The 15,097-nt window shown below is 35.4% G+C and overlaps 2 protein-coding genes across 2 annotated transcripts; both read right to left on the minus strand.

Moving 5' to 3' along the window:
• Positions 1-1,271: 1,271 nt before the first annotated feature.
• Positions 1,272-2,204, minus strand: LOC140055442 (uncharacterized). Its single transcript, XM_072100781.1, has one exon. It carries the CDS (start codon positions 2,202-2,204, stop codon positions 1,272-1,274), a length of 933 nt encoding a protein of 310 aa, XP_071956882.1.
• Positions 2,205-2,605: 401 nt separating this feature from the next.
• Positions 2,606-3,645, minus strand: LOC140055443 (uncharacterized). Its single transcript, XM_072100782.1, has 2 exons — positions 3,000-3,645; positions 2,606-2,895 (listed from the first exon to the last, which is right to left on the minus strand). The coding sequence occupies exons 1-2, from the start codon at positions 3,643-3,645 to the stop codon at positions 2,606-2,608; spliced, it is 936 nt and encodes a 311-aa protein (XP_071956883.1).
• Between the last annotated feature and the right edge of the window lie 11,452 nt (positions 3,646-15,097).

The following is a 15,097-nucleotide window of genomic DNA, read 5'->3' on the forward strand; positions in this document are numbered from 1 at the left end:
CAAATGTATTGATTTGCGATGAATGGAACATACCAATCTCTCAGTCTGCCAGAGTTTGGTTTAACACAAGTAGGTAAATTTATGCCACACGGTGCCGTAGCGAGGTGTTCAACACCGTTTCTGCTTTACGTTCGTCATTGTATCGATCGTAAGAGGGGATGCAAAATAGATTAGATAAAAGGCAAATATTATAGATAATAAACATAGCAAAATACTTCAATGAAAAAAAAGGATCTCTGTAAGGAAAGTGCTTTATAATGAACAATAAGCACTGAGATTCCCCTGTGTTTGAGATGATTTATTCAGAAACAAGATCTCATTCAAATCTGAAAACATGAAATATAAGTCATAACTTACATGTTAGAAACAAGAACTGACGTATGATTGAATAGCTATTACAGTATTATTATTAACATTTGTTCAATAACTCACTGTTTGTCAGGCAAATCCCTAGCATAAGCCTACTGTCATACGTTCGACCCCTCAAATTACACTCATTAGTAACTAAACATATATTAAACTGGTACTGGTTAGCATTCATAAACTTTAGTTTCACTGGTTAGCATTTATTAACTTTCGTTTCTTTTCAGCCCTTTCCAAACTACTACAATATTCACGCGCGTTTAACATCCGGGATAGCAACTGACATAATCCTGGGTGCGCTCTACAACTCGGATTTGCTATAAATCCTACATTCCCCCAGCAATGAGGAAATCTCATTAAAATACAAATTATTAATACAAATTTAACTTAAACAATGCAAACTCAAAACGTCTTCATAAACGTATCATAACTCACTTAAACTACATTGGTCATTTATTCCCATTGATCAAGCTTTATCAGTTTCACAACAGGACGCTTATAAACCTTCTCGTGTACTTTTACGTCTACTACTCTCACTCTGTCATCTTCACTGGGGTAGGCCTTTACTATCTTTCCTACTAGCCAATCTCCCCTTTGACTTTGGTTATCAATAACTAATACTACGTCTCCTTCCTTTAGGTTTTCACTATCCTTATGCCACTTTTGTCTGATTTGCAAACTAGGTAGGTATTCGCCTATAAACTTCTTCCAGAATTGATCGGCTATCAACTGGCTGTGACGCCACTGTTTTCTACTTCGTACTTCATGCGGTTGGAATGCAATTGGTGGTAACGCAGGATCTCTTCTACACATCAGTAATAAATTGGGAGTTATGGGGTCTACGTCAGCGATGTCGGAAGAGGCATAACCTAGAGGTTTCGAATTAAGCATACCCTCAACAAACTACTTCACTCACAACTTTGTTCTTCAAAGCAGCATTTCAGTGCATTCTTTACTGATCTAACCTCCCGTTCCCATATTCCTCCAAAATGAGGGGCATTAGGAGGGTTGAACCTGAAGTCTACTTGCTGCTTAGCAAGTTTATTTTGCAGTTCATTACTCATAGCTTTGAAACATTCATTTAGTTCTCTTTCCGCCCCTTTAAAATTAGTTCCGCAGTCAGATAGCAACTCTTTAGGTGTCCCTCTTCTTGCGACAAATCTTCTGTATGCCATGAGAAACGTGTCTGCATCCATGCAACTTATTGTTTCTAGATGAATGGCTCTCATGGTAAGGCACTTGAATATAATCCCCCATCTCTTTTCTTGTAATCGTTTCACGTTAACTATTATCGGTCCCCAACAATCTACTCCGGTGGAGTGAAACGGCTGTTTACCAACTCTAACTCTGGCTTCCGGTAAGTCTGCCATTATTGGCACTGTAGCAGCCTTTCTCCATTTTTGGCACTCTATACATTTTCTTAAGATTGACTTTATCGTGTTTCTTCCTTTCAGAATCCAATATCTTCTTCGAACATAAGCAAATACCTGATTTGGTCCAGCGCTATGACAGAAAACATTACTATCTATTCGTTTGATTAGTAATTTAGTGATGTGGTGGCTGGGATCAAGTAATACAGGGTGTAAATCAATGTCCAGATCTACTGCTTTTTGGAGTCTACCTCCAACTCTAATTAATCCTGACTCATCCCATTGTGGGTCCAAGCTAACTAGTCGGCTACCTTTTTGCACATTTTTCCCACTCTGCAGCAACTGCACTTCTTCTGGGAAACATTCTCTCTGAACTTTGCGTAAGAGCATCGGTTCCAGATCTCTCACTTTCTGCACATCTAATGCTTCGGAATCTACTCCGTATATCGTCTGTCTATATTTTTCTAACATATCTTCCCATGTTCAAAATTCTGCTACATTTAAATCACCTGAGTTTACAATATTCCCACAAAACTTTACTCCTTTTTCTTCTTCTTTGACTTCCTGCATTTCAATTCTTTCATGGAGCAATTCCTTCATGGGTAGTTTGAGGAACTCGGGTCCATTAAGCCATCTACCATTTATGCTTTCTACTGGAATCCCTCAGGATACATCATCCGCTGGGTTCACGCTGCCTGGCACATGTCTCCAACTCTTTATCTCCGTTTTACTTTGAATCTCTGCTACCCTGATGCCTACAAATGATTTGAAGTGACTACTGGGCTTCCTCATCCAACCCAGAACTACCATGCTGTCTGTCATTATGATAATCTCATTGAACCTCAGTGTTAATTCTTCGGTTACTGTAGCTTTCATTCTATTATAAAGCGTGTATCATAGGCTCCGTCCTTCAGTTTCCATCGTATATATGCGCAGGCGCCAAACGCCTTCTCAGAGGCATCACAGAAAATCACCAATACCACCTCATCTGAAACATTATGTGGAGTCAAACATCGGAAGAATGTTACATCATTAATCATTTGAAATTCCTCGAACAGTCTTTTCCATTCGCTTTCAGTTTGTTCAGTTAACTTCTCATCCCAATCAACTCCTGTCTCCCACAATTCTTGAATTCTTATTTTTGCTTTTACCGTCACTGGTGCTACAAACCCAATAGGATCAAACAACCTTGCTATGATACTTAGTATCTTCCTCTTTGTGAGTGCCTCTGTCCAATAATTACTTTGAATACAAATACATCCTTACTCGGTATCCATCTGATTCCTAGAACTTTCTCTACACTACTAATCATTGCAACTTCTTTCGCTTCAACTTGGACCTTTTCTGCTATCTTTTCATTTGATACCCATCCCTTTACTGAGAATCCACCATTGCTTAGTATCTTGTCTATGTATTGAATTAACTTAATTGCGTCGGGTTTGGACTTCACTGATGGACATATGTCGTCCATGTATGTATCTCTCACTATTACTTTAGCGGCCTCTGGGTATTCAGTTTTACTTTCTAGTGCCATGGCCGGGACTGGCTTGTCGCCAAAAGTGAGAACTTGCTTTATATATATATCAGGCTCTCTGTCGAACTCCACATCTCGCCATAGGTATCTGTGAACGTGTTGGTCAATCTCCGGGATGCGGATTCGATGATACATTTTCGATATATCTCCGAGGATGGCAATGCGATTCTCTCGAAAGCGTAGTATTACTCCGACTAAGTTGTTTAAAAGGTCTATGGTGTCTCCGTTATATCTGTTTGAAGCATTGAACACAATCCGGACTGGTGTGGTTCTGTTCTCCGGTCGGTTCACCGAGAAATGCGGAATATAATGGACAGGGCCTTGATAACAATTGACTTCAGACTTGGTCAATTTTCTGGCGAGTTGCATTTGCACCATTTCATCTATTTGATGTTGGTATGCTTTTGCATGTTCTCTATTTTTTTGTTAATCTCCTTTCTAACACACCCAACATTTTTTCCGCTTGATGTTTATTGTCCATCAGGTTAAACGGATCTCTTACCCATGGGTAGGAAACTGTCCACTGGTTCTCCATCTTGATACATGAGTCTTCCAGTAACTTTGTTTCCATTTCCTCGTGTACAATCTGACTCTTCTTACAGCTACATGATCCTACATCTACTCCCATTGCTTCAGTTGACCAGAAATCTGCAAGGTCAACAAGTTTACTGATTTTAACATGCATTATCCGGTTGTTCAGCGTGGAATTACCACCACCACCGTAAACAGTCCATCCCAGAAGCCACAATTCCATCCCCTTCTAGTATTTTTCCTGTGTGAAGGTAAGCATAGTTTACTCCTATTAGAATATCAATCGGTCCAGCCTGTCTTTTCAGTGTACCCTCCTTCATCTCGAACAATTGTTCCAGCTTTCTAAAATTTACATCAGGATTATCACTTATGTCGCTCATTCCGATGGCCTTGATTTTATGTATTTTCTTTGGATTCTCACCTACTAACTGTATGTCATAGAATTTTGTATCATATTTTTCCTCCTTACCTCCCACAGTGGTCAACGCTGCTGTAACATTTTTACCCTGGATACCCAAACTGTTAACAAAGCGCCTTCCCTTATGAAAGTACCTTGGGAGCCGTTGTCTAACATCACATTTGCTTTCTTGCTTGTGTTTCCATTAATTACCTCAACTTCAAGTACCTGCAGTAATGGTTCATTGTCAATTACACTTCTGGACAGACCTACCAATCCCACGTTCCCTGGATGCAGTAAAGGATGGTGATACTTGTCACAACATTGTTTATCTACCAACTTGTTACATTGTTTTCTTCTGGTGCAATTTGCCATCCGGTGATTTCGGCCTGCAATTTCCAAGCATGCAAAACATGTATGTTTTTACTTTACCTTTTTCATGCTTTCATCTGAGACTCAGTTTTAACATAGCTTCACATTGGTCAGTCCAGTGGTCATCATTTTGACATACCCATCATTTATGGTATTCTGTTTTGGCAGCAGTTTGGTTTACTCTCACCTTGTGCTTTTCTTGGGGTTTTTGCTGTTCCTGGTTTCCGAAGACTGGGTCACTAGTTTCCAAGGCTGCAGTTTTTACAAACATAACAATGTCTTTCAATGACGGATTAGTTCCTTTGGCCTTGATCTTCTGATTCTCTCGACACCACCTGTTTTGGAGAAACTTAGGAAAACCATCAATTATTTGCTTTAAACTAGCTTGATTGTTCAATTCATTTAAATACTCAAGTGCACTTAGTGCCTCATAACAGTTTTCAATGTCATCTGAAAACTCCCTTAAACTATGAACATTCACCTTTCCTCTAGTCAAAATCTTTTGAACCCATGCCTGGACAATGATTGCTGTATTACCAAATCTTTCCCTTAATGTGTCCCAAGCTGCTTTAAATCCTTCAGTGGGTGGTTTCATGACACAGAATTGAATTGCATCCAGAGCTTTACCTTTACAAAATAATATTAAGGTGTTCAACTTAACACTATCATTAACTCCTGACATCATGCTCTGGTAAGAAGTTATAAAGGAATGATAATATACAGGGTCCCCATCATAATGTTTCAGTGGTGTACGAGGAAGTGATAATGCCTTTACTAGACTATCCCAATTACCTTCAGTTTTATCAGTAGATACATTATTATTGTTTACATTAGCTTCAACAACATTAGGTTGATCTACAACATTATGATTTTCACTATTGTTTACCTTATCATTAACTATAGTATCAGGTTGAGTCTTTTCTAATGTGTCTGTTTCAACATCTTGAATTGCTTTTGCCGCTAGGTTGTTAGATACTGTTTTAGTCTTATATTCAGTCTTGATAGCATAGACTTCTGCCATATATTCCTTTTGGCATCTGTAATAAATTACCATTCCCTAACATATAGAGTAACAACCGCTCGGAAGCATACGTGAGAGGAATTCGTGACATAATTTGGTGGCAGCGGTGTTCGACATAATTTGGTGGCAGCGGTTATTTCAATCTACTGTTCGACTTAACTGTGTATTTATCTACTGTTGTGATATTTTGTGGTAGCAGTTTGATCTACTGTATTTTGCCATAGATTGGTGGCTGTTTTAAGATCAACTGTACTTTATTGATATTTTGTGAAAGCGGTACTTACGATACTGAGATATTTTACGGAAGCCGTGGTGCTACGTTTTGTTTAATCGTAAGTACACAAACATTGTTTTAAGAACAGTACATTATTTATTTGGAGCAGTAGACTTGTGAACGTCTCGGTAACTACGATTAACTAGTAACAAGACCCTCATCCAGATTTAAAATATGGCTGATAAACAATCAACAACAAGATCCGGTAGAGAATACAGCGGCGGCGATGAATCTGATTCTGAAGTAGAATCGGTTCAGTCATTACAACCTGAACAACAGGCAGAAGAGTCTGTACCAACCAGTGGACATAACCCTACAGGGGCTGACTCATCTTCAAAAGATTTGTTGTTGTTGATGCAGCAGCAAATGCAACAGCAAATGCAGCAGCAAATGCAACAGCAAATGCAGCAACAAATGCAACAGCAGAATCTTATGATGCAGCAGATGATGGAACAACAAGAACGTTTACGTCAAGAAGATATGGAAAGACAAGAACGTTTACGTAGGGAAGATATGGAGAAACAGCAAGCATTAGTAATGGCGTTAATGGATAAGCAAAAGGACAGTGAGGAGAAACGATTAAAAGACATAATGAGATTGAAGGAAGTTCAAATTGCAAAACTTTCTGATAGTGAAGATATTGAAAATTATCTCACTACGTTTGAACGAATTGGCGAAGAGAACACTGGGTAGTAAAACTGATACCACATTTGACAGGCAAAGCAAGAGCAGCCTATGCATCACTACCAGTGACAGAAAGTAACCAGTACGATATAGTGAAGAAAGCAATATTACAAAGGTATGACATAACTGAAGAGACATATAGACAAAGGTTTAGGTCAATTAAAAAGAAAAGTGAAGAAAGTTATAGAGAAATGTATGTTAGGTTGAAAGATTTATTTACGAAGTGGGCTAAGCCTGCTGATAAAAGCAAAGATGATTTAGCTGAAATTGTTATTTTAGAGCAATTGATAGATATTATGCCCACATGGGTACAAATATGGGTTAAAGAACATAAACCAGACTCTGGATTAAATGCTGCGGAATTAGCAGATAATTATTTTCAAGCTAGAAAAGGTATCGATTTTGAGAACAAGTTTCAAAATAGAAAACACGAGAATAGAAACAACCAGGAGAAAACAGTCAAAGGCACTCCTGAAGTTGACAGTAAGGGTAATAATAATCCCCCTGATAACTTTCATAAATCACAATCTGACGCTAGACAACCTCTCGTTTGTAGACGGTGCAAAAAAGTAGGCCACATAGAACGATTTTGTCGAAGTAAGGATGGCTTTTTTTCGACAAAGACAGATACTGTTTCAAAACCATGTACACCTTACATTTGTAGAGGTCTAGTTGAAGGATGTGATTGTGAAATTTTGATAGACTCTGGATGTGATATGACACTTGTTCATTCTGATTTAGTAGCGGCTAAGAAAATTAATCGCGCGGAGCAAGCTAAAATTACATGCAGGTGCGTCCATGACCATGTCCAAGCCTATCCTACTGCATTCGTCAATATTAAGGTTAATAACGAAGACCATAATTTGTTGGTTGGGGTTTCCAGCGATTTACCAAGAAATGTAATTCTTAGTAGGGACTTTCCTAAATTTGGAGACTTATTAGGGAAAGGGAATAAGAATCATGCTAGGCATAGTTTTGTTGCCACTAGAGATCATGCTAGAAAAGAAAAACTAAAAGAGGAAAACGAATTAAATTCGGAAAAAGCTTCTGGGGTTATTTCACGTCAGTTAGATGATGTGGTTAATTTTCAAGAAGAATTTGGACATTTAGATGGCCAACTACTCAGTGACAACCCTCCCAAGGAAAAAGTTCATAAAACTAGAAGTGAGAAACGAAAAGTTAGGAAAGAGTTTGCAAAAACAAAGGAAGCTCAATCTAGCCAAGATAGTGAATTAGACATTTTAGATATTGGCAGAGATAAAATTAAGGATTATCAGGTTAAGGATAGAACTTTAATTTCACTTCGAGAACAGATGTTAGTACAGAAAGATGATGACACTATAAAGATAGTCTGTAAGGATGGAATTTTATTTAGGCAAGTTTTCACTAAACACCAGACAGAACCAATAGAGCAATTAGTAGTTCCATATCCTTGCCGTAATAGTGTTTTGAAAGTTTCACATGATATTTCTTTGACAGAGTATTGTAAAGTCTCAAAGTATAAAACTAAATTGAAGGCCCCGATGATTGCTATGTCAGTAATTGTTAGTGAACCATTCCGACCAATTTACATGAATATTGTTGGTTCATTATTAGTAATTATTAATCATTATGTTCTATGTTATTATGGCGTATTTAAGTTTTATAGACTAGGAGTGGGTTAAATTTTGCCACGTCCGTGTATACTTGCCCCTCAAAACTCCAAGAAAGAGTTTTGAGCTCAGGAAGAGGGGGGAGTGTAATAAATTACCATTCCCTAACATATAGAGTAACATAGTATTTACATGAACATTCTAGAATAAGATGTTTTGATTTAAGAAACCATGTATAATTAACAACAATCACAATCAGGAACATTCCAGCATGCTATTAATAGAAACTGTAATCATGTAATAATGAGAAGTATAAAGAATGATCTAGAAGGATAGGAGCATCTTGTATATAAAGGGATGTAAACTATTGTAAGGTTGTTGGATTAGAGGTTGGATATTATATTGTAAAGTTATTGTGAAGCTGTTGTTTAAAGTGCTTACTGGATTGTTAAAAGTTGAAGTTGATTGAAATTAAAGCTTTGTTTTGAGTTATTTTACAACTTTGTGGATTTGGTGTGTATATTTTTATGTCACAAGGGAGTTCCTAAAGTATTTTCAACCGCTCGGAAACATACGTGAGAGGAGTTCGTGACACATCTTATCATCAATCTTCTTCCTTTTGAAATTCATCATCATCGTTTATCAACTCGACTAACTCCGCATGAGATTGCTCAATGGTTTCAAACGTTCTTTTAAGTCTTAATAGTCCTTCTTGCAGCTCTTGCTCCGATGGTTGGCTATCAACGAGTTGTCTCAATCCACCTAAGGCTCTTGTTAAGGTTCCCTTGCGGTTTCTTCTGGTTACCTTTAGCTTGTACATTTGGTCGTTCTCTATACCTTCCTTGTGCGTCAGTCAGTAAAAACAATTTGAATTGTAAGGGAAGTACTTTATAATGAACAATAAGCACTGAGATTCGCTTGTGTTTGAGATGATTTATTCAGAAACAAGATCTCATTCAAATCTGAAAGCATGAAATATAAGTCATAACTTACATGTTAGAAACAAGAACTGACGTATGATTGAATAGCTATTATAACATTATTTCTTAACATTTGTTCAATAACTCGCTGTTTGTCAGGCAAATCCCTAGCATAAGCCTACTAAGGTGAGAAACCTTCTTTTTCAATTTTAAATCTCTGATTCTGTAATTATGTTGAATGGTATGTTTTTTTGGTCTCCAACTTAATTTAGGCATAAAGCGTTATATTACAAAATATGCTTTCAAGTTTCTATTACAAAATATTTATTTATTTTCATAAGATACATCATAATGGAATAACAAAAATAACGCTTTAATATGTTGGAGAAACTTAAATAAGCCGAGACGGCTGTGAGGCTAGTTCCACCAGAAAAAAGCAATCAAAAAGTATATAAAAATAACCATATCAAGAGTAGTAAAAAAATAAATAAATAATGAAAAAATAAATAAAGGAAAAAAAACAAGAATAAGTGAAAGAAATTGGTAAGCTACGACAACAAGATACAGAACAAAATCACATCGTTTCGAATTTAGCGTGATGCTGTAAGCCATCACTGGTACCGTTTCACCAATGATGTTGACTCCAGTCTACTACGATGAGGTAGCATCTCCGACTTCAGACTGGAATGTTTTTTTGTTGTTTTTTTTAATAGTTTTTTTTTCTTCTGCTTTATATAAAAAAATCCTTACTAAATACTAAAGCTTAATAACTTGAAAGTTTTTTTTTATAAATTACTTATTTTTAACATTACAATAATATTATAATCTATTTTTAATGATTTTATTTTGTATTTCTTCCAAACCAAACTTAACAAAGTGAAGATTAATTTTACATTATCTTAACTATTCCAATTTTTTTTTATTTTACAATTTTATTGCCTAACAACAAGTATTACTCTTTATTTAAATCATTATTGTTACAACTAAAATCTATATGCCTATAACCTGTTTATTATTATTATTGTTTATTTTTTGTGATAATATTTTCTTTTTCATTTTAACTTAGATTTATTTAAGTAAACAGTATTTTTAAATATTAAAAGTTGTATTTAAAGTTAATGGTGTTTTCACCAACAATTCTTATTTCTACATTGTGATTCATCTAAAATTTGTTAATTGTTTGTCAATGAATTTGTCTTATCAAACAATATTCAGTATATCTAAACTTTTAAGTACCTTATTTTGTCTTAACGTATATTATGTTGTCTTAACTTATGTTACCTGTATCTTAATTTGTTTATCTATCTTCAATATTAATTCTCCAGAAAGAATAGTTCTTTACTTATTTCCAGTTTCTCTATAATGGCGTTAATTACTAAATATGCTATTGCGGATGGCTTTACTGTTGTAAGAGATATTTTATTCGTTATCAAATATTCTACAGATTCGTGTCTCACTCTTTCTATTCTTCGTTTGTTATTGTTGGTTGTAGCCTTGCTCATAGCAATATCGCAATAAGTATGAACAAAATCAAGACACGTGACACTATTGAGATTAAAGTTTACTATCTTTAATATTTTGAATTCTATTTGTGCTATTTTTTAGGATTATAGAAGCCAAGATTCTGGAGGCGATCACATGCAGATGATGTGTTTAGATTGGTATCGTTCAGCACATTTCAATGCAAGGCAAAATGATGCAGTTGCCAATTCCTCCAGATCACAAAGTTTAAATGCTGTGTTATCACATTTTAGTACATTTTCTATAATTGTAAGTCTACGATGGACTATATTATAATCGATTATGTATTCACAATGAATGAGTTCAGATCGAATATTATATAAAAAACATCTACCATATGATCTTTGACTGATTGTGATTCAAATTGTGCCCATGGATTTTTAGATTCAGATTATTCACGATCAATTACTGAATAAAAATATTCTTTATTAGATTCAAGCTCATAGTTTTCATTTGAAATATTATCATTAGAATTGTTATCACTACCTGGAAAATGAAACAAAACATCACCATTGCATACTACTACAACAGTGCTATTAATCCTAGAATGCTCTTTCATTATGCTACTACAACTGTTGCTACTACTACTATCACTGTCGTTACTACAACTACTACTCCTTGACTTAGTGCCACTACTAGTACTGCCACTGTCGATACTAATACAACAACTAGTAGACAAAGTGCCACTACTACTACTCCTTGACTTAGTGCCACTACTAGTACTACCACTGTCGATACTAATACAACAACTATTAGACAAAGTGCCACTACTACTACTACTACTGTTACTACTACTCCTTGACTTAGTGACACTACTAGTACTACCACTGTTGATACTAATACAACAACTACTAGTTAAAGTTCCACTAGGCCTACTACTGCTGCTGCTGCTGCTACTGCTACTGCTACTGCTGCTGCTACTACTACTGCTGCTGCTACTGCTACTACTACTGCTGCTACTACTACTGCTACTTCTACTAGCCTACTACTACTGCTGCTGCTGCTGCTGCTACTGCTACTGCTGCTCTTACTACTTTCATTCATTCAGGCTTATCGCCTGACTTTATTTAATTTAGGCCTCTGGCCCCTAGTAATTAACAAAATAATAATTACATTGAAAAATAAAGCAATTTATGGTCACAAGATAAATGAATTAGTTAATTTCGTTCTCTAAACAAAACATATATCTTAACTTATAAGCATGATAAATATATTTAGATAGATTATCAATAATTATTGGATCCTGTGATGACAATAAACGGCAGAATTTAAAAGTATTTGGATTTTCCAAAAATAAAGAAGGTATACATTTTTTTCTGATTTCCTTGTAACGAGAGCAAACCGTAACAAAATGATATTCATCTTCAACTTCATTTATATTACATATTTTACATAACCTATTGATGCGCTCTATTCTTTTCCACCTTCCCTTCTCTACCTCTAGTTGAAGTGTGCCCAGTCTTAGTTGACTTAAAGCTCGCTTATATCTAGTATCAAGGGTCTGTAGTAAGTATCCATCTACTCCGAAATTGTTTTTGAACATTTTATAATATCTTGATTTTGAAGAAATATTTATGCTTTCATGAAAGGATTGGCGTTCCATATCGGTCAGCCTTTTCTTTTTTATTTTATTAATTATATAAAATTTATCAAGGACATTATTTTGTGAAAACCATATGTTTCCATGACCAATAGAGCATAACATACGTTTTACATCGCTTACCCAACAATTACTATTATTTTGCGCTTTATGAAGTTAAGATTTTTCTTCGTATATTTGTCCTCGTTCATATTTACTAGTCTTACCCAATAACGGATAACATTGAGTACACTTTCGATTGATAAATAGAATCGTCCACATTCTCCTCTAATTGAAACATTTGTGGCTGATTTCCCGACCCCTAAAACATATCTTACAGAAACTATTTTGAATATCATCAATTTTGTTGTTGTTTAGTTTTCTCCATATTTCACTATCATACAGTATAATTGGGTTTATTTTAACATCAAATAAGTAGTTTCAAATATTCACTGGTAGATGTCCATATTTCTGATATAATATATTTTTGAGTGAGAAAGGTGCTTTATTAGCCTGTGTATTATTTTGTTCTCTGGCATTTTCCCAATTTCCTGAACAATCGAAAGTGACTCCAAGATATTTAAGAGATTTTACTATTTCAATTTCTTTACCAAGATAATTCCACTTTTCGTAGTTCTTAAGTTTTCAATTTTTTTAAAATACTATTATTTTACCTTTGTCAATGTTAACTACCAATCCCCACCTATTACAATAATATGCTAATTTATTTAAAAGATCTTGTAATGAGTACACTGTATCACTGATTAAAACTAGATCATCTGCATATAGTAGGTGATTAATATTTATGTTATCAATTTTTATTTTGTTTCGATTTTCAGCAGTATGTAATAACTCAGTTATATCATTAATCCAAATATTAAATAATAATGAAGATAAAGGTAACCCTTGTTGTATTCCTACTTCACATTTAAAGGATTCTCCAATTTTGTTGCCAACCTTTACATGCCCTTTTAGTTTACTATACATTGTTTTATTAACTTTGATTTTTTTACCTTTTATACCAGCTTTTCTTAGTTTACTTATAAGGAAAGCGTGTCTAATAGAATCGAAATATTGTTTTGTTTTGTTTTGACGTTCTAATTAATTTAGCGGATAGGCGTAAGTTATTTGATTTAATTTTTATTTTTAAGTTTATGAACTCAATTTTTCATGGTAATTTTGAAGTGTACTTTCCTATTTCTGTTCCACAATATCAATTACGTAATCCTGCTTTATTTTCTATAGCAAGTATAGCAATATTACTAAAAATGGTTTTGTTAATCGTTTGCCTAAGTTGATGATGGATCTGTTGATATTTTTTTGATTCACTTGCTTGTTTCCGTCTAATGTTAGTAATATCTAAATGTTGTCTTGTTATCTGTTGATTTTTGCTTGTATATATTATTATTATTATATTTTATGACTTTCAACCCTGTTAATTTTGACGTTTGGTCACTGTAGGGTGATGATAAAATAAAAGTTTAAAAAAATAGTACGTACATAATTTAGATTTTAAATCGAATAGAGAATGTTTACAAAATAAAACGGAGGATTCCTACAAAATACGGCAGCTCCTTTCATTACCACATATGACAAGTTTGTTATGTCTTCAGTTATTAAGTCGTTCCAAACTTAAGGAGTTGTGTTGTGTTTGTGTTGGTCGGCGATTATTATTTGAAGTGATGTGTTATTGGGGAGGTGTTCCGGGCGTTTATTCAAATATATACCATACTAATTGTTATATTATATTATTCTGCGACACAGTGGCCCGTTTCGGCCTTAGAAGGAAAACGGTTTAAACGGCTTGCAACATGGGCAAAAATCTCCCAGGGTCCTAACGGGACACAAATAGCGCACAGTTATACAGTCCTGCCAGCTTACTCAACAACTCGGCTAACTAGTATATGGTTGTGTGTCGTGCCTCCTTGGGATGTCCAGGTGTATTTGTGTATATTTCGATGTGGAAAGATTGTACCAGTTATCACCAAGTAGTTTAGACCGCAATAGTCAACAAGTGTTTCAAATGCCGTGTTTCCACATTATTCTTCCGTATCCTTCATTTTCCTTGCCCACTTATGCATAAAAAATCTCCCATTACAATAAGTAGATCGTGTGTGTGCATGCTGTTCATGACTGATTGTAGAAGTTGTCTTTCTCTTCTTCGGTTGCATCATTTGTTGGTGCATACGTTTGGATGATTGACAATTCATGAATTTTTAGAACAATCTTGCATATATAATTCTACTATTTATTAGTTTCCATTCGAATAGTGATTTCTCGGCTTTCTTTGACATCATTAGTGCCACACCGTGACGTTGTCTTCTCTCCCTGAAAATATTACTATCTCTCCTGTGCTAAATCTGACTCTTCTAAATCCTAGCCATTTGCATTCACTTACTCCTAGTATATCGATTCAACATATCTATTTCTTTTGCCAGTTGTGCTGATTTCCCAATTGTGGACAATGTTCTGACATTCCCACACCCAACATTTTTAATTTCTTGTGGCTTGGTTATTGACGTCCTCTCGGCGTTGGTCTAACAGCGTCATACTTTCCACATACGTGATGTTATCATCAGCTGGTATTTGGAGTTTCTAGTGTTCTATGGTGTTTTATTTCGCTTTTCGTCCAAATCTTGAACTAGCCGATCCCGACACTTGATGTTACAAATGTCAGGCGTCAGAACACGCCATGCTTGCCCAACCTCCATACGAAGTATTAAATAGCACGCACTCTGTATTCTTTTAGCATGGACATAATATTCTTTGAAATGGATCAACATATCAGTAGAGTGACCATACAATCGACACAGCTAGGTTCAAGTCCTCGACTCTTGTGCTGGTGGTAGTACAAGTCTTCTCGAATAAGGATTTAAAACTGGAGGTCCAGTGTACACATCATAGCTCGTGTGCACTTTAAACAACCAGTCTGGGTGTCT

This window comes from Antedon mediterranea, chromosome 7 (genome assembly GCF_964355755.1).
Source record: "Antedon mediterranea chromosome 7, ecAntMedi1.1, whole genome shotgun sequence".
Lineage (NCBI taxonomy): Eukaryota > Metazoa > Echinodermata > Crinoidea > Comatulida > Antedonidae > Antedon > Antedon mediterranea.